At 39.6% G+C, this 20626-nt stretch overlaps 1 protein-coding gene across 4 annotated transcripts in view; it reads left to right on the top strand.

Moving 5' to 3' along the window:
• Positions 1–20626, top strand: part of MAP3K15 (mitogen-activated protein kinase kinase kinase 15) — a 135764-nt gene that overhangs the window by 85944 nt on the left and 29194 nt on the right. For all 4 annotated transcript variants that reach the window (XM_084618277.1, XM_084618276.1, XM_084618279.1 and 1 more), the window contains 5 exons: positions 2622–2709; positions 7146–7279; positions 8265–8392; positions 13737–13867; positions 14143–14248. In XM_084618277.1, coding sequence (XP_084474403.1) covers positions 2622–2709; positions 7146–7279; positions 8265–8392; positions 13737–13867; positions 14143–14248 — 587 coding nt within the window. The remainder of the gene's footprint in view (positions 1–2621; positions 2710–7145; positions 7280–8264; positions 8393–13736; positions 13868–14142; positions 14249–20626) is intronic.

Genomic DNA, 20626 nt, shown 5'->3' with positions numbered 1-20626 from the left:
CACGCTGGCCTGACCGTGGGGTTGGGCCTCAGGGGAAGAGGGAGGGCTATGGCATCACTGGTGACTGATATATAGCACTAAGTAGAGGACAAAAACTGACAATTTTTCAGATAATAAATAAAAGTTCATTTGTGCACTTATCTTGAAACTTTTTTCCTTATTAAGAGACTATGGGTCGAATTCAGAGATGATATATAAGATGATATGAGCTAGATCCCATTACACTCAGACTGTCCCTACACCTACTTTTGCAATATTTAGGGGAGTCTCTGTTGGTACAACTTGCATGTAAAAAAGCTTGAACGAAGGTATAAGTTAAAGTAGCCCTCATCCTACTTTAACCTTTACCTTCTTCTAGCTCTTTGGCATGTAGATTACACCTGCTTGGACTTCCTTATACCCTGCAAAGTGGTGGTAAGTAGGTTTAAGGAAATGTAGTGGAGAGTCTAACTTACTACCTCGCATGTAACCCTTCTGAAGTTTGCCATGGGTGTCTGAATATTCTCTGCAGACAGAGAATATCAGATCTAAATAATAAGTACAGTAGTTGAAATTCAGGTGGAAGACGTACTAGGAGAGCATTTGGTCTATAACTCCACTGGGATTGGAATTTGACTGGTGACATCAGTGGACTTTCTACCAGGAGTGAATTCAGCTCTGTTTGTCTTAATGTGTCTAATGTTTTTTCCCTCCTTTGGGCTGTAATCTGTGTTTAGTGTTTATATAAAATGGGGAAGACACAAAAATATGTTAAACATTATTAAGATTGTAAAGTCAAGCTCTCAAAAGTTAGCAAATGCCAGAATTAGGGTTGTTTGTGTAACCTTAAATCTGGCCCCTCGTATGTATGCATTATAATACAGTCTTTAATTACATGGTCACATAATATTTTTTCCACAGGGCCCCTGGCTCACTCGGTGCAGAGGCTACACCTGCTCTGGGGTGAATGAGAGCGTGTAGTAAAGTAGGTGTGTAGGACCCATGCCTTATTTGTTTGAAGGAGTTGGAAAATGTGCAGTGAACAAGGCAGGGGATTGTCAGAAGAGAAGGTCAATGAGAGCTGTGTTTTGAACATATTAAGTGTTATGTAATGCTAAGTACTCTCAACAATTGGGTCCAAATTAGGCTCCCAAATTTCGTGCAAAATGTTGACCTTAATCTCTCTCTGCCTTCAATTACATAACAGCTGTACTGGGTCAGACCAACCATCCATCTAGCCCAGGATCCTGTCTTATGGCAGTGACTATTTCCAGATGCTTCAGAGGGAATGAACAGAATAGGGCAATTATCTAGTGATCCATCCCCTGTCGTTCAGTCCCAGCATCTGGCAGTCAGAGACCTAGGGACACCCAGAGCATATGAGGTTGCATCTCTGACCATCTTGGCTAATGGCCATTAATGGATCTATCCTCCATGAACTTATCTAATTCTTTTTTAAACCCAATTCCACTTTTAGCTTTCACCAACATCCCCTGGCAATGAGTTCCACAGATTGACTGTGTGTTGCGCGAAGTACTTCCTATTGTTTGTTCGTTGCTTCCCTGGGGAAATCCCCTCACTTTAGAGATATTGTGAAGATAAAGTACTAAATGGCTGTATAGCACTCAAGCACTAAAGTAATGAGTGCCATAGAAAAAATGTGCAGAAATTAGCATTTCTATCTTCAAAGCAGAGTTTGAATAGTTTGCAGTATATAAGGCATGGGCCACACATGGAATGATGAAACTAAAACAAAATATTGCATAACTGCTAATTAAATGAGTACCATTCATTTTGTGTTCTTAGGGAGGTAGGTGTCCTGTGGAGAAAGTAGTATGTGATCATTTAATTAAGGACTGCATCATAATGCATACACATAAGGCGGCCAAATTAAAGTCGCACCAGACCACAGTGCCATTCACTCAGTTTTGTCCCTGCCTCCCACCCCTTCATCATGACAGAGGGGCTGTGGGGCACAACATAAGTGGGCAGCGGGGAAGCCAGGTCTGCTGCTCCTCACCGGTTCCAAGGGGCTGGATCCTGAAGCAGGGCTCCCATACCACTGATAGCCTGCCTGGCCATGCCCCATTTCCAGGACCCCAGCCTTAGGCACCCCTGCCAATGCTATGTACAGTGTAATAGCCACATGCCTGCAGGCACCACTGCCTGAGTTTCATAGGATGCTCAGCACTTTCTAAAAGTCAGCCGTTACCAAGGGGTCTCAGATTGTGCACCCCAAAACTGAGGCACTGAATATCTCTAGCCACTTTTAAATATCTTGGTTTTCATGTTTCTGTAATTGCATTTGTAAAGACTAGGCCACACTAAGGCTAATCTATAGATTTAGCTAACTAAAACATGGTAGTTAAAAGAATTACGATTCAAAAAACCCAAACAAATCCTTGGGTACACTGCAGCTGATTAAACCACTTTGTAGATAAGTAGGTTTTTATTTTTCAATGTATGTTTGATATCTTTCCTCAGATAAACTATAGTAAAAGTAAAGATGGAAAGTAAATGAAGGAACCCTCTTACAGTTTGTTAGTAAATGTATTGCTTTGCACATGGATTACAAAATTCTAGCTAATCTTTTTCAGAGAGGGCGTTATCTTTGCTGATGATGTGATACTTACTGCTTGCAGATTCTGTGGCTTGGTTAAGGAGATTTTGACTGATGTTGTGGGCAGTTCGTTGGAATTAGAAGGAGAGATTGATGGGGACACACTGGAAGTAAGTCATGGTTATGGGTAAAATAGCTGAAAACCGTAAACCATTTTTCCTTTTCCATTTTTCCTGTGTCAAATGAATTTGTCTGAGAAACAAGGTTAAGGAAATAACATGTAAATCCTTCAAAATATATAGAAAATTGCAACACTCCTGTAACTCTTTATATAAAACAGTTAACTTTCTTATGGGGGAAAAATACAGGTTTGTATTTAACATAGTGAGCCAGCTACTACAGTGGCTGGAGTCATATAAGTACATGAGAATGTGAGTTATTGATCTTGAAAATTATTGCACATATGATAGATAGTTGAGAATCACCTGATCCTGCTTGGAGTTGGTTAGATAATGATGGCAGGTATTGCATACTTCCCAAGGAAAACCTATTTAGAAACTTCCATTCAGGTTTTTCTAACCAGATCCACGACGTTGCCATCTCTTTGGATAAATTAAATGGATAGGCTATTTCAGTGGTGATTGAATACCAGACTCTTAGGAATGTGAACACTGGTCTCTTCATCCAGAAAATTAGGAATTGTCAGTTTTGAGGGTATACACTGCATTCTGTTGTTTTATTGCAATTGGGAAAGCATCGCTAAAAGAGTCATGTCATTTTTATTTATGGGCAGGTAAAAGTAAATCCAGCTGCTGTTTTTAAAAAATACTTACTCTCTGTAATTCACCTGAACCTAAGCTCTTTCTGCTCCTGTTTATCCCATCAAAAGCCATTGCCAAATGGGCACTTCCCAGGAGCAATTTACTTACCTTTATGATTAGAATAGGTCTTCATAATAATGACTCTCCTGTAGGAGTTGAGGCTTCAAGCATGAATTGGAGGAGGGAAGAGTTGTTTGAGATTGTGCACGAGCTGAAAGACAAGGTTCCACAACCAAGTCTGTGAGTGCTGGCCGCAGAATTCTCTCATCCTGCCAATGTAAAGTGCATCAGTTGAGAGAGTCTATTAAGGCTCAGCTAAATAGTTCATATCTGTGGCCTCAGCATTTACTGTAGAGAAAACAGGATCTGGGAAGCAGTATTTTGCTTGGTCAGAGATATAGTTATATCTGGAGCAATGGGTTTTACTTGCATATTTGTGTACTTAGCCAACAGCAGAAACACTTCCGAACAATACAGTGTATTTGATTGAGGAATAGTCTCTCAAAGGAAGTGAGTTCACCATAGGTTAAGCCTTTTAAAAACTGAATTGAGCTAAATGCTTAAGGATACATTGTAGGGCATAATCATGCATTGATAGGTTCCATGTATAAAAATGGTGGCCTAATGATATTTTATATATATATATATATATATATATATATATATATATATATATATATATATATATATATATTGCATCTTTACATTGCATGATTCTATAATCAACCTGCATTTTTTCACATTTATTAAATTAAGTTTACTCTCTTATGCAACAAGGGGCAAAGTAGAAACAAGGTGTGGGAGGGAAAGACAGAACATCCATCCATCCAGGACAGCTATTTGGTTTGAGAGCTCCTAAGCAGATTTGTCTGTATGGGAAAAGGTTTTTTTTGGGTTGAGGTTTTTGTTTGATTTTTTTTTTTTCACTGTTTTAACTTGGACATTGGAACTTTGGTTGATTATTTGACATTACAGTCCCTAAAAAATTTTTTTTAAATGAAAAACAATAGTTTTAGCCAGAAACAGCTGGTTCATAAATGAGATCAGACATCTTATATCTCTCCACGGTTATAAGTTATGGAGTCTTTTCACTTCAAGAAGGACTATCATGCTGTCTGGAGTGGCTCATGACCATGAGTGCCAACCTCAGCTCAAAGTCTTTGTATTGTGATGTCCCACAATGGCCCATTTAGTTTTGATAGGCCTTCTTGATGGTTGGGAGACGATCCCGCCTGATTGAGTTCATAGTTTCAGAGCAAACATTTTTTACAGTCATACATCAAAAACTAAAATATCATATAGCATGATAAAGATGATATAAGTGAGATTAATGTATGCAGCAACTTACAAGCATTTCATAGTGTCTAAACACTAAACGCGTTAAAAGTCCAATACCCATCTGAACCATACTAACACACAGGTGAAACAGACTGGTTTCCAGCAATGAATATGTCAGTGCTCAGCTGAGGCCTTAAACCTTGGCAATGGCTTACAGTCAGTCTGCCAACATCGCAGTGACAACATGAAAAATGCTAGGTGACATATTCTTGATGGACTTGACAAGAAAGCCTCACCTGGAAACCACACATGGTATTAAGGGGAAAAGAAACTTTGGAAGGAAAAAGAAAACCTGAATTTAAGATCTGATCTTGCAGTTTTCAGTCAAAATTCTTGTGATTACGAGTGTCGTCTGGGTAAAGGGCTACATGATAGGGACAACGGTAGCATTTGAAAATGATTATAACTTGGAGTAAAAGCTATTGTTAATAAGAATTTAGATTTAGAACTAGAGCCAATTTTGGGATTCTTTGAACCAAGTGGGATTTACTTGTAGTACCTTTTGTGCACGTCTGGACATTGATACTGAGGAAATTTCTATCACTGGAAAAGTGTTACTCAATCCCAAATAGGAAATCCCCTAGGCCTGGGAACATCAGACTGTGTGCCTTGACCAAGGTCTTAGGAGGAATGCCTGCTTGTTCATAGCTGCAGTTGAATCATGCATCAAGGAGGCTCAGTAGTTGATCATGTGTGCAGATTTTCTGCAGTGGCAAACTAGTATGGATTTATTGTCCATCTAAAGGAAACGGAATGGAAACATACCAAATTGCATCAGGTACACAGTCCACTAAACCTACTGTTAAGCACTGAATTACACATCTCAACAGACTTCACATATCCTGGGAGGTATGCTGGGGAACATCGACTCCTTCTCCAGGCTGAGAAGATTAACCTTAGAACTAGTCTGTTGCAGAGCTGCACCCTAACCTCAAACTCTGTCATGCAGCTGTATCATGCCATAGCTGTGAAACCTGGGTGTGCTACTGCCAAAGAACTTGACAAGCTTTACTTGTGACATTTTGGTCAATTGTGCATGTCACATGACAGGATGATGTTATGAACTTTGAAGAACTAAAACATGGAAAATGAAACTGTATTAAGGTTGTGTTAATCCAAGTACAGATCCACTGAGTAGGATATGGTGTTAGAGTTCAACAACAACAGAATTCCTTAGCATGTTCTGTACAGCGACACAAAGATGGTAATCATTTTGTAAATGAACAGAGAGCATTCTGAAGGCAACATGAAACAGCACCAACTGAACTCAGGACATGCTCAAAGAAGACAGGTCTCAAGATTGCATTCAGTACCACAGCATGACGTGGACGTATGTGTCATAGCAGAAAAAATGGTACCATGAGAAAAGTGTCTATTAATTACAGCAGTAAAAAAAAATTTAAAATAATGTTAAAGGTAGGGAATTCATGTAGACACAGCATGGGAAGCCTGAAGTCTCACAGATTGGACATAAACAGCCATTTGGATTTGGGAATGAGGGGAAGTCTGCATACTCCAGTGGTTCATCTTGACAATTATAAAGCTACACACCTCTTTTAAAAAAAAAAAAAAATCTCTGTTTTCTGTTTGTGTAAAAGCTTTCAAAATGTCCTACGCTAATTCCTCACTCTCAAATTTGTATATGAATCAAGAATGCACTGTTTAGCCCATCTCTCATAATAGAGGTTCATTTAGTACCTATGAATTTGCTTCATGAATCAATAGGCCTTTTGTCTGCAAAGATCTTTGCAACACAAGTTCTCTACAATGAGGTCACAGTAGTGGACCAGATCCTCAGATGGTTCAAACCAGTGTAGCACCATTGAAGTCAGTCTTCTGCACTGATTTATACCAGCTGCAGATATGACCCAGTATGTTCCAGCAGAAATGTATACAACTACTTAGTTTTGTATTTTTAATTTCCTCTTAGAAGATCAGGATATTTTTAGGGCTGTCAATTAATCTCAGTTAACTCAAGAGATTAACTCAAACCAAATTAACTTGATTAAAAAAAATTATTCCAATTAATTGCATTTTTAATCACACTGTTAAACAACAATAATAGAATACCAATTAAAAATTATTATAAATATTTTTGGATGTTTTCTACATTTTCAAATATACTGCTTTCAATTACAGTGCTCACGTTATATTATTGTTTTTTATTATAAATATTTGCACAATTTGGGCCCAATCCTGCATTCCTTATTCAGGCAAAATAGTTTCGAGTAAATCTATTTAGCAATTATATATCTGGACTCCTGTTAGGGAAGGCCACATTTTATAAAGCAAAAAGTAAATAATTGACCAGTGAGTTTTTAAAAATTATTTCTGTATGTATAGACCAATATGTAATTCATCATTCTTACTAAAACTTATTTGCAATCTGAAAGGTGGCTTCAGTTGTAACTATTTGTGTACCATTACGTATACCTTTCTGCTTTCAGTATGAATATGACTGTGATGAGAATGGCGATAGAGTGATACTAGGGAAAGGTACTTATGGAATAGTTTATGCTGGAAGAGATCTTAGCAATCAAGTCCGAATAGCCATCAAGGAAATCCCTGAGAGAGACAGCAGGTGAGTCTTAGGCCTTGTCTACACTGCAGGGAAAAGTCTATCTAAACTATGCAATAGCTATGAATAGCGTAACTCAAGTTGATGTAGCTTAGATCTACTTACCGCGGGGTCCACACTGTGTGATGTCGACGGGAGATGCTCTCCTGTTAACTCCCCTTACTCTTCTTGATCCAGTGGAGTACAGGAGTTGACAGGAGAGAGATTTGCGGTCGATTTAGTGGGTCTTCACTAGACCTGCTAAATCGACCGCTGATGCATCAATCGCTGCACGTCAATCCCCCGGTGAGTGTAGACCAGCCCTCAATGTAGTAATAAATCTGCATCACCAATGAAAAATGCTGCTCGTTGCTAAGACTTTTTTCCTTCTAAAATGTATTAAAGTATAATGGATTGTAGTATAATATTCCAATACATGATAATTGAATTAATCTGTTAAAATATGGCATTACTCATTCTGTTTAGGGCAACTTTAATGTCTTCCTCTTTTCCCAGTACTACCAAACCACGAAAAATATATGCTAATTTGATAAAATCCTTTGTGGGGATCAGGATTTTTTAATTGTTTGAATAAAGAGTCAAACATTATTTCTTGGAATATTTTAGATATGAAACGGTTTGTTTTCCATGTAGCAATCCAATCATATTTTTATCCTTTTTTGCGAAAGGGTTTTAAACCATTTGAATATGTCAAACATAGAGCTGGAAAATGCTAGGAAGAGATGCACGTAATTTCTTCCTCCCTCCCCGGCAATGCACTTCTATCCTTTTGGGAAGCTGTTCTTGTACTCCATTGCTGTGTCTTTTCTGAACAGCCAGCCAGTCGTGCTCCATTTTGAGTTTAGCAACTAGGTTTTTGGAGACTTGGATGAAACCACTAAACTTGTTTTATTTGTAAACCAGGATTTAAAACTAGGTCTCCAAAGATATTATTCCAGTATATTTGCATGCATCTTCAACTGGTCCACAATTTACCTCTCCTTGATAGATATTCTCAGCCACTGCATGAAGAGATAGCGCTGCATAAATATCTAAAGCATCGGAACATTGTCCAGTACCTTGGTTCTGTCTCTGAAGATGGATACATTAAAATCTTTATGGAGCAGGTGCCAGGAGGTTTGTATAATTCTGGACTGGGATTTTCAAAGGCACTTAAGGATATTAGGAATCCAACTCCAGGGAACAGACAATAGGAGTGGAGCACTCAAATGTTTTAGGAACTTCACTAAATCCCAGGACTAATGTGTTGCTATGCTGTAGCTGTCCTTCCTGTTGAGAAGTTAATTGCAATTGGCATTTTTCTGTTTATAAGCAGATTCTCTGTATGTGAACAAAAGATATGAAGTGGAACAGTTCTTGAGGTCCTGTGAAATCCCTTTCTATGATTACACACACACACACACAAACTAGGTTAAAAGAACATTTGTAAGGTTACAAAGTAGAGCACTCAGAAATTAAGAAATGCCAGAAGTAAGGTTGTTTCCCCTTTGGCTCAAGCAGTTAGTCAGTATTCAGGGTGTTGCTGTTAGGAGGAGAACTTGATGATATGAATCATGTAGAGACTGTGTACTTGTGGTAAAAGAATAAGTGGACACAAATCAGACATCAAGAATTATAACTACATCAAAAACTAGTTGGAGAACACTTCAGTCTCTTCGGTCACTCGATTACAGACCTAAAAGTTGCAATTCTTCAACAAAAAAACTTAAAAAACAGACTCCACCGAGAGACTGCTGAATTGGAATTAATTTGCAAACTGGATACAATTAGCTTAGGCTTGAATAGAGACTGGGAGTGGATGTGTCATTACACAAAGTAAAACTATTTCCCCTTGTTTATTCCCCCCCACGCCACCCCCCACTGTTCCTCAGACGTTCTTGTCAACTGCTGGAAATGGCCCACCTTGATTATCACTACAAAATCCTGGCTCTCCTGCTGGTAATAGCTCACCTTAAGTGATCACTCTCGTTACAGTGTGTATGGTAATGCCCACTGTTTCATGTTCTCTATGTATATAAATCTCCCCACTGTATTTTCCACTGAATGCATCCGATGAAGTGAGCTGTAGCTCACGAAAGCTTGTGCTCAAATAAATTTGTTAGTCTCTAAGGTGCCACAAGTCCTCCTTTTCTTTTTACTGTTCAATGTGTAGCTCCAGGCTTAATTTACTGCACACGATTGCTCAGAAAACAGAATTATTAATTTAATCACGGTCTTTCCTATGGCACTTATCACAATCATATCTGAAAAAAGAAAAGGAGTACCTGAGTATCTGAGTGCATCACACTTGTTAATGGATTTGTTTTCACAATGCCTCAATAAGATAAGGAAGTATTATTATACCCGTTTAACAGATGGGAACTTAATGGCACAGAGAGATTAAGGTAAAAAATATAAAGTAATGTTGGATGCCCAATTTGAGACAGCTGGGACCTGATTTTTCAGAATACTTAGCATTAGTTAGCACATATGTTCAAAGCACAGCTCCTATTGACATCAGTTGCTACTGTGAGTGCTCGGCATTTCTGTAAATCAGACCCTCAGGCATCAAGTAGGGCACCCAAAAATGAGGAAAACACAATTAATGACCACTCATGAAAAGTTTGGGTTAAATGTCTTGCCTAGCATCACATAAAGAACTTCTGTGGCACAGGCAGGGTAGAATCCAGTTCTCCAGAGCATCATTCAACTGCCTAACCACAAGACCATCCTTTCTCTTCCTGCAATTGCCTGCCTCATTTACTACACACCTTCCAAATTCTGCAAGAAATGAGATGGGGTCCTGTAGACCACAGCTTCTTTCACAACACAACCCCGATTCATCTCCAGAAGCAGGTCCAGCCTGTGCACTGAATGAGGCAGGGATCCTGAGGGAAAAATATTATGTGCTTAGGTAACTAAAAGACTGTATTATCATGCATGCACACAAGGGGGCTACCTTAATTCTGGCATTTCCTAAATTTTGTGCACGTAATAATAATGCTTTTTTTTCCTGTGGGTATAATTGCCTAGGTTTTTAAAAATGGAAAATGAAAAAACAGAAGTTCCATCTGTGGCATCATATTGATACCCACATAGTTCATTAGCATGGCTCTAACCTTTAGAGGAGTGGCTGAGGGAACTCGGCTTATTTAGTCTGCAGAAGAGAAGAGTGAGGTGGGATTTGATAGCTGCTTTCAACTACATGAAGGGGGGGTTCCAAAGAGGATGGAGCTCGGCTGTTCTCAGTGGTGGCAGATGACAGAACGAGGAGCAATGGTCTCAAGTTGCAGTGGGGGAGGTCTAGGTTGGATATTAGGAAAAACTGTTTCACTAGGAGGGTGGTGAAGCCCTGGAATGGGTTACCTAGGGAGGTGGTGGAATCTCCATCCTTAGAGGTTTTTAAGGCCTGGCTTGACAAAGCCCTGGCTGGGATGATTTAGTTTGCGTTGGTCCTGCTTTGAGCATGAGGTTGGACTAGATGACCTCCAACCCTAATCTTCCATGAAATCTGTGATCCACCACATAGTCCTCTGCCAATTGAGCTAAAAGAGTAACTGATAGCAGTAGTAGGTTGTCATGCTCCCTGTGGACCAGCACTAGAGGGGGATGAGACACACACTTTGCCTGGTCCAGGCATGGCCCACCGCAGCTCAGAGCAACAATTGCAAGGAAAGTCCTTTTCAATCCTTGGCAGGAACATGCCCAGTGCAAATGGAATGTCATGGGATTTTAACCACGATATTCACCAATTTCTCTACTGAGCATGGATGAATTGCAGTTTTTGTTTTCCAAAGGCTTATAACTTGGTGTCAAATTTGGATTAGATGTTTCAGGCAGGTGGCAAAAAGTACAGGCTTGACACAGAGACTACCTCCTGCCAAATTTAAAATTCCTGTTCCAAAATATGGGGGCACTATTGCTTTAAAAAATTGCCAGAAATTTTAAACAAAGGGCAAAACAATATAATTTCCCTAAGCCCCATTCTCTGAAATGACTGAACTGTTTCACTGAGCTTTTTCAAAAAACATTCAGCCTGAGGCAGACACCCAACATGGTAAATTCATCCCAAATAGTTAAAATTTGGCAAAACTTATAAGCAATTGAAAACAGGGTCTTCTAATAGGAAGGGGAGCAATGGGGGCAAAAAACCTAAATGATTTCAAGACTGAACTTGATAAATTTTTGGAGGGGTGGTATGATGAGACTGCCTACAATGGCATGTAGCTGATCTGCGACTGCTAGCAGCAAATATCTCCAATGGCTGGTGATGGGACATTAGATGGAGAGGGCTCTGCGTTACTTCAGAGAATTCTTTCCCAGGTGTCTGGCTAGTGTGTTTTAGGGTCTAACTGCTTGCCATATTTGGGTCAGGAAGGAATTTTCCCCTGGGTCAGATTAGTAGACTCTGGGTTGTTGTTGTTTTTGCCTTCCTCTGCAGCATGGGATCGTGTGCAGATTTAAACAAATGTAAATGGTGGATTCTCTGTAACTTGGAGTTTTTAACCATGATTTGAGGACTTCAGTAACTCATCCACAGGATAGGGATCTATTACAGGAGTGGGTGGGTGAGGTTCTGTGGCCTGCAATGTGCAGGAGGTCAGACTTAGATGATCATGATGGTCCCTTCTGACCTTACAGTCTGAGTCTAAGTGACAACTAATCTTTTTAATAGCTGGTGGGATTAGTCTCCCCACCCCATAATAATTCCCAGACAAAAGCTTTGTTTAAGGAGAGAGTATATATCAATAATTCGAGGAGAAAATCCTTACTAGTAGTTCACCAAAGCAGCTATTAAAAGGCAGGAAAATCAAAGTTAAGGTTAAACTTCCAAGACTCAGGCTCAAAAAATGTAATTCAGAATGCATTTTAAAAATACATTTGGGAAGCACGAGACGATAATCCTGTATCCATTGCACTCCCTTCTTTAGACTCCCACTGCCTCCTGACCATAATGTGTTTGCTTGCCAACACTGCCATGCACAGGTGCCAACTTTCTGATTCCCCCGTGGGTGCTCTGCCCCTGCTTTGCCCCAGGCCTTGCCCCCACTCCACCCCTTTCCCTAAGGCCCCACCCTCCGTCCACCTCTTCCCACCCCCGCTACACCTCTTTCCGTTCTGACACCAAGCGAGCCTCACCTTCACTCTGCCTCTTCCTGCCCCTCCACCCTCTCCTTCCCCCCGCAGCACTTCCTGTCTGCTACTGAACAGCTGATCAGCAGCAGGCAGGAGGTTCTGGGCGGGAGATGGGGAGGAGATGATCGGCAGGGCCAGCCAGTGGGTGCTGGGCACTCGCTATTTTTTTTCTGTGGGTGCTCCAGCCCCACAGCATCCATGGAATCGGCGCCTATGCTGCCATGCTAACATGCTAAATTCATCCCAACATCTCCAGTCACTGTCCTGCCTCGGGACAGTACCAGCTGCTGTTGCTTACCTGGTGCTTCATTCTGTCCAGGCACACCTCCTCCTATATATGTTATTGTGCACTCTGAATAGCTGCTGGAGACCGGACATGACTGCACTAACACGTACATTTCTTCACCACCAGCTAGCCTTAAAGGGGCAGCTACTTAGAAAACCTATGGTTCAATTCTGTCAGGAAACTTCCAACTCAGAAAGCTGTTGGCATGTATTGAAAACTCCCTCAACTAAGTTTGCTAGAACTTAAATAGAGCCCATTGTAAATTCTGTACCTGACTTCTAAGCAGAAACTGTTGCAGAAAATGCTGCTATGTGAGCAAAGAATGTTGTCTGTTAAAAAAGATGAAATCTGGTTCACTGTCTCTACTAAGTAGGAGAAATAACAGCAACCCATCTTCCAATCTGAGTCTATGAGGCCTCCAGCCCCTAGTTTCTTTCTGGAATATTCTTTCCTCTACCTCCCTCTGTTCCCAGTGGTCAAGGTTATATTAACAAATCAAAGGGAGGTGGATTTAGACTGCTTTGCTGTCAGAATAGATCACCTTCTCTTAACTTACATATAGTTTGTCATATTTCATGTGACATACTATGACATTCACCCAAGTCCACGCTGCTTTTTGTTAAGTGCCAGAGTGTGGCTGACCCTAACGTGCACACCTAGGGGTCTAAAAGGGAGTGAGACCAGTCCTGACATACAGCTTCCTCATATCATGGTTTAAGGAATGGGTTGTGCGTTAGTTACTTCATGCCCCTTTCAATCAAACAAGTGGTGGAGATGGGTAGGATGCCATTCCATTGATGTGCCAGCCAATGGAGCTGAGCTGACGTGAAGAGGGAAATAACCTGCATCAAAGACTGCAATAAATCACTTCTACCCTGGAGGAAATGGGTGACCAGCAAAGTCTTGGGCTCATCCTGGAGTGCTGTAGCTACACCCCATCACCATCCTCAGGACATTGACCTGAGGTTAAGCCTAGATCTAAATTTATTATTACTGACCTCCAAAAGTTGACCTTGTGACTGTGCTATCCTGACATGTTTTCCTCTTTATCTAACCCAGGAAGCCTCTCTGCTCTTCTAAAATCAAAATGGGGCCCAATGAAAGAACCCACAATAAAATTTTACACCAAGCAGATTCTGGAAGGGCTTAAATATCTCCATGAGAACCTGATTGTACATAGAGATATAAAGGTAAATTTTTTCCAAGTGTTGTATTGTGTACAGTAGAGGTGGGGCGGGGGGGGGGGGATTCATTTCAGTACCTCTTGCAAGATAGTTAATTTTGTTATAAACAGAAGTAGTACTTTTGGTAGGAAGGAGCTTTTAAAAAAACAACAACAAAAACCACCATTGCCCCTGGCAGTTTCCTTTGTAAAAAGTGTTATCTTTGTTATCAATCTTGCTGGAATCTTGTTGTCAGCATGTTGGAATCTGTTTACATCTATCTGCCTCTTTCTTGTCTCCAGGGAGATAATGTTCTGGTGAACACATATAGTGGGGTGGTAAAAATTTCTGATTTTGGGACTTCCAAGAGGCTCGCAGGGATCAATCCATGTACTGAGACATTTACAGGTAAGAGGAACTGAACAAATTTCTTAATAGTCTCCCCTTTGTGGTGGTGGTTTGATGCTGTAGTTAATATTCTTATTTAGGATTCAGTTTTGGATTCCTCACAGATCCAAAGGTCCTGTTGAAGCCACCAAGAGCTTTGGGGCCACAAAGAAAGAAGGGACTTCTGCTTTGAAGAAAACAAAGAAAATAAATTGGTGTAGGTCACATGTAAGGATAGGCTTTTTTCTTTTCTTTTTTTTTAAAATAACTTATTTAAACCTTCTAATTTAAAATCTTAGACCAAAAATGTCTTTGAAAAGTTTTATTGCAAAACTTTAAACTCCCACATCTCACAAAATACCACAAATTGCATCATAAGAATCAGTGAGAACCTACTTTTGACTGACAAAGCTTTCAAAACTTTTTTTTGTAGTTGGATCCACTAAAGATGTTTTCCCTATATTCAGTTAAGTGTGCTGTGTGTTTAAACAATAAAATAGTGTTGTATCAATAACAAATAGTTAAAATGTGAACTAGAGTTGGGCCTACATAATTTTATGTATGTCATCCTTTGTAAGAAAACCAGAGGAATTACATAACCACTGCCAGATTGAGATGATGGAAAAGCTATTTTATCACTGTGAATGAACACACCCTTTAGAAGCTGGAAGCTGTTTTCTGTCTTCACCATCTATGACCAATCATGATGTCTGTGTAACTTTTTCCAAACTTAAAAAGATTGCTGCCATTTTGCAGGCCAGTAGCTAATCTGTGCTGTGATTTTTAGAAAACAGATGATAGCTCTAAAGATGATAAAATATTATCCTTCCAGTTTTTCGCTGTTCAGACTGAGCAAAAAATTGAGTAATTATGTAAGCATATTTTCCCTTTCCAGTCCATAGCTTCTTTGAAAACAGCAAGTTTTCCTTCCTTCTTGACTTTGCAAGCTTTTACTTCCTTTCTTGTGTAAGAATTCTTTTTGCTTTATGCAAATCAGAATCTGGCTAAAACCAACCAGCCTCGTATTTCCAAACAATGTGAGCTCTTTTTTATTGACCATAACAAACAATGGGTCAGCCAGTTTTTCTGTGTTTTATAATTAACTTTTCAAACTAAAGTATTTATTTGATATTAAAACATAGTTTAGGAAAGTATGCATTCATGAATTGCCAAATGAATAAGAGGGATTTTTAACCAAAATTTACTAGTTTTAGTTAAATACTGAAAGAGAAATTAAATCTGTAGAAATAAAGACCAGTACTATTTCATGTAAAAATTGAAATACTTGAAAGAAAAGTTGTAGTTGCTTTAGATATTACAACTACATTCAGTATCTTAGGGGACCATATAGTATTAAGTTTATGAATGGCTTATGTATCACTTTGGGCCAGCGATTGTGTGCAACTCTGAGGAGGGGGAGAGTTACCACAGCTCCTCCAGGAACCAAAAACAGTGAGGGGGTGATTAAAGTAAATCACTTAAGTTGTAAACACCTCCAGAGAGGTACCACCCCCAGAGAGGCTTACATATACTGATTCAAGGTGCGTTTTCCAGTTGCCAACAGACTAAGAAAGGGCTTTTGGTATACAAAGGTTGAGTTGAGCCTTTTTTGATTCAGCAAATGGACCCTTGTGGAAGGGTTGGAATGAATTTGGCTTACTAGGGCCCTATAAGACTGAGGATTGACCTCTGGTGTGTTTTAGCATGCATATAGGAACTTCTATTGACTTCTGTGTATTTTTTCTGTAATGCTTTTACCTTAAGGATAAATGTATTTTGCTTTGTGAAGGCTGGTTGGTAACCTGTAGACACTGTTGTAGCCCTTGGGGAAAGGTTAATGACAGGTGCTGAACCCCAGTCATCCCTCTTGGGGAAATTACAGTGAGGTTCAGAGGGACTGAAAGCCTAAGCCCCTGGTCTGGAGGGACAGAGATGTGGGTCTCTGCCCCAGAGAGGTGACAGCTGGGAGCCTGAAACCTTAAAAAAATGATAATTTTAACAGTAATAGTCACTAGGACCAGATGGTATTCACCCAAGATTTCTGAAGGAACTCAAATATGAAATTGCAGAACTAAAAACTGTGGAATGTAACCTATCACTTAAATCAACTTCTCCAACAGATGACTGGAGGATAGTTAATGTGATGCCAATTTTTTAAAAAAAGATCCAGAGGCGACCCTGGCAATTACAGGTTGGTAGGCCTAACTTCAGTACCAGGAAATTTGCTTAAAACTACCATAAAGAACAGAATTATCAGAAACATAGATGAACGTGATTTGTAGGGGAAGAGTCAACACAGCTTTTGTAAAGAAAAATTATGCTTCACCAATATATTAGAATTCTTTATGGGGTCAACAAATATGAACAAGAGTGATCCAGTGGATATAGTGTACTTGGACTTTCAGAAAGCCTTTTTCAAGGTTCCTCAGCAAAGGCTCTTAAGCAAAGTAAGCAGTCATGGGATAAGAGGGAAGATCTCTCGCAGATCAGTAACTGGTTAAAAGGCAAGAAACCAAGGGTAGGAATAAATGGTCATTTTTCAGAATGGAAAGAGGTAAATAGTGGTGTCCCTCAGGAATCTGTATGGGGACTGGTGCTGTTCAACATATTCATAAATTATTTGGAAAAGGGAAAACAGCGAGGTGGCAAAATTTACAGATGGTACAAAATAACTCAAGATAGTTAAGTCCAAAGCAGACTATAAAGTTACAAAGGGATGGCAACAAAATGGCAGATGAAATTCAATGTTGTTAAATGCAAAGTAAGGCACACTGAAAAACATAAATCCCAAGTATACATACAAAATGATGGGGTCTAAATTAGCTGTTACCACTTGAGAAAGAGATCTTTGTGCCATCTTGCATAGCTCTTTGAAATCATCTGCTGAATGTGCAAAAACACTAACAGAATGTTAGGAACCATTAGGAAAGGGATAGATAATAAGACAGTAAATATAATGCCACTATATAAAGCCATAGTACGCCCACACCTTGAATACTGCATGGAGTTCTAGTTACCTCATCTCAAAAAAGATATTAGAAATGAAAAAGGTATAGAGAAGGGCAACAAAAATGTTTAAGGGTGTGGAACAGCTTCCATATGAGGAGAGATTAAAAAGACTGGGACTGTCCAGCTTGGAAAAGAGATGATTAAGGGGGGATGTGATAGAGGTCTGTAAAATCATGAATGGTGTGGAGAAAGTGAATAAGGAAGTGTTATTTTATCTCTTCACATAACACAATAACCAGGGGTCACCCAATGAAATTAGTAGGGAGCAGGTTTAAAGCAAGCAAAAGGAAGTACTTCTTCATGCAACACAGTCAACCTGTGGAACTCCTTGCCAGGGGATGTTGTGAAGGCCAAAAGTATAACTGGATTAAAAAAAGAATAATATAATTTCATGGTGGATAGGTCCATCACTGCTGTTAGCCAAGATGGTCAGGAGTACAACCTGTGCTGTGGGTGTCCTTAAGCCTCGGGCAGCCAGATGCTGGACGACAGAGATCACTTGATAATTTCCCTATTCTGTTCATTCCCTTTGAAGCATCTGGCATTGGCCACTGTCAGAAAACAGGACATTGGGCTAGAAGGACCACTGGTCTGACCCAGTATCTCATTCTTATGTTCTTAGGTAAGTGGGTGCCCTCTAAGAAGACCAGGATCGGGGTCAAAGGTGCAGTTAACCCTGAAACTGTGACAGTTTCCACAAATATAATTTCTCTTCCAATAAAGACCAGTTTTATTTGATTTAAAAATTGAAGTATTTGAAAGGGAAAAAATCTCACCACTTAACATTTAAAAAGTGGCAAAGTAAAATTAAAGGGCAAGTTATAGTCATAGCATTTTGAAAAATCATCAATCTTGATACCTAATAAAATGCTTTATTTATGTGAAATTAAAATAATATTTGTCAATTTACATAGATCTGAGATTGCCCATTTTGGGAAACATGAAATGAACTATCTCTTTAGCTCATAGACATGAAAACATGAAATACAAATGTACAGTACATTTTTGGGTAGAGTTTGGTTGAATAATTTCTTTAACAAATATCACCATATTTTTCCAAATAGATTATTCAATAAACAGTTTTTATTATTCACATAGCTTTTGAGGCTGGATAAATAACAAAAATATATCTATACAATTTTCATTAAATATTGGAAATAGAATACTTGCAATTGTTACTTGTAAGTATTTGAGTGGTTCTGTGCTGTTGTATAAAATAATGAGAACTGAACAGCATGCTGCACATGGGAACCATATGAAATAGGCGCATTTTAATACAGTCTTAAAGGAACTACCAAATGACAGCATAAGAACAGTTGCCATATTGTGACAAGAGCAGGTAAAAATTTCATCTTGTTTCTGCATTCATCCCCTCCTACATTTTTTCAGGGCTTTTTGTGGATATATTTTACCTACATGTAATTGTAGTAGTCTCCACTGGATATGCTCTTACTAACACAGGCTAGTATCCCTCAATTTGTCTTCAACTGGAGCAAATCTACATTAGGCCCCTTACATCCTCGTTTTATTTCCTGTCATGGAATCTCCAACCGTTTGACCATCTCAACATGTTCATTTCCATGGTGGAAAGCATGCTGATTTCCTTTCTTGTGGCTGGCCAAGTCACTGATCCATTAAGTTCCATCAAATTACAGTTTTATACACTCTACCTTTTATTGGCATCATTTTGTCACAGAGAACTGGAGTCAGGTCCCGCTATTTGTACCCACCCAACTTCAGTACGATGCCAGGCTTCACTCGGGGGCACCACTGTCAGCAACCATTGATCCTAGAAATTTAAATACTTCTGCTTTTCTAAGCTCGCAGCCAGTGGTATGCTTTATGTTGAGTCCTCCTCCCTCATAGCCTTGGTCCTACCAACGTTCACTCTATGTGCAGTCTGTTTAAAAATATGTTTCCACTGTTCATAGTTGGCTTGCAGGGGCTCTCAGTTTTCCACATGTATCACTAAGTCATCAGTGAACAGCATGTTCCAAGGTGGCTCCCTTCATGTATTCTCACTTATTGCATTTGTGACCATCACAAATAAAACGGGACTCAGCACTGACCCATGATGCAGGCCAATATTTATCGGAAGTTCTCTACTGTAGTCCCATTTAATTTTGACTGTGGTAGTCCCTCCATCATCCATATCCTGGATAAAAGGAATGTATCCTTCTGGCAGACCTCTCCATCACAAACTCCACTGAACTAGTTCTCTTGAACATGACCCCATGCCTTATCCGGGTCCACAAAGACCGTAGCTACTTGCCATCTCTCTTCCATGAACTTTTCCTTCTCCTAGGTGAGCTGCCTGCTGAGGCTTGTCAGCCTTAGCAGACAGCACACCTAGGAGAAGGAACACTCCAATTTCAAACCAAATGTTCTGGCCCAGCAAGACTGATTTTGAGGCAGTCTTTATTCAACTTGATGTCGTCATCATGGGGCTTAAGTGGCATTTTATGGAGGTAACTGTGCCATCAGCTACCCCATCATACCCTGCTGAGAGGGTGGTCTGTGACTGCTTACTGATTATTTGCAGCTGCTTACTGATTATTTGCAGGATGATCCCCTATCTGCCCTCTGGGGGTGCACGTGGTGGCAGTTGGCCATTCCTACACAAATTTTACAAGATTCCTGAAAAGAAATTTCCTTGAAAGTAAAAATGTCATAAAGATGTTGGCTACATTATTTTTTTTGAATGGCAACTTTTCCATATGCTTTTTATGGACAAGAGTCCAAGGAAGCAATTCACGTGCAGAAATATTCTGAAATCTGTGTTGTATTGCAAACTGTGTAAAAATTATAAGCTGTCACTTTAAATCATAAAGCCTTTCCTGATTCTGCTTGCAGGCTAGGATCGTGCAATCTGGGTCCTTCAGCAGTCAGTATGATAAGAGCCAGCCTAGAGCCAGGTGAATTGTGCCCTTTTGGCTTAGGAAGCAACCTGATTTCTCTCTCTGATTTTGGTTCTTTGTGTTAAGGTTCTGGATTTTTAAGTCAGAGTGTTACTTACAACTTTCCAGAAAGAGTATGTTAGGCTTTTCTCTAACTTCTCTGTTTGTAAGCTGTGAACCTAATAAAATCCTTCAAGCACCCAAGTGCATGTGCAGAGTTCTTCTACTGTGAATGGAGAGTTATTTATGTACTGACTGAAAATTCATTAAACATTATAGAGGAACTTTACAGTATATAAGAGGGTACAAAGTGCATTTGACTTGATGGCCTAGTAAAAGATTACAATAACTGTTCCAGACAAACTTATTGCATGTTTTACTACTTTCTTCAACAATATTATAATTTTTAGCCTCAGTCTTGTAATCAGATCTGTACAAATAGATTGATGGCCATGGGACTCTGTACAGGCATGCAGATCTGTCCATGCAGATC

This window comes from Lepidochelys olivacea, assembly GCF_965140295.1.
Source record: "Lepidochelys olivacea isolate rLepOli2 genome assembly, chromosome: 1".
NCBI classification, from domain to species: Eukaryota; Metazoa; Chordata; order Testudines; family Cheloniidae; genus Lepidochelys; species Lepidochelys olivacea.
The sequence above is the reverse complement of the archived record's forward strand: the minus strand, read 5'-3'. Positions and strand labels throughout refer to the sequence as shown.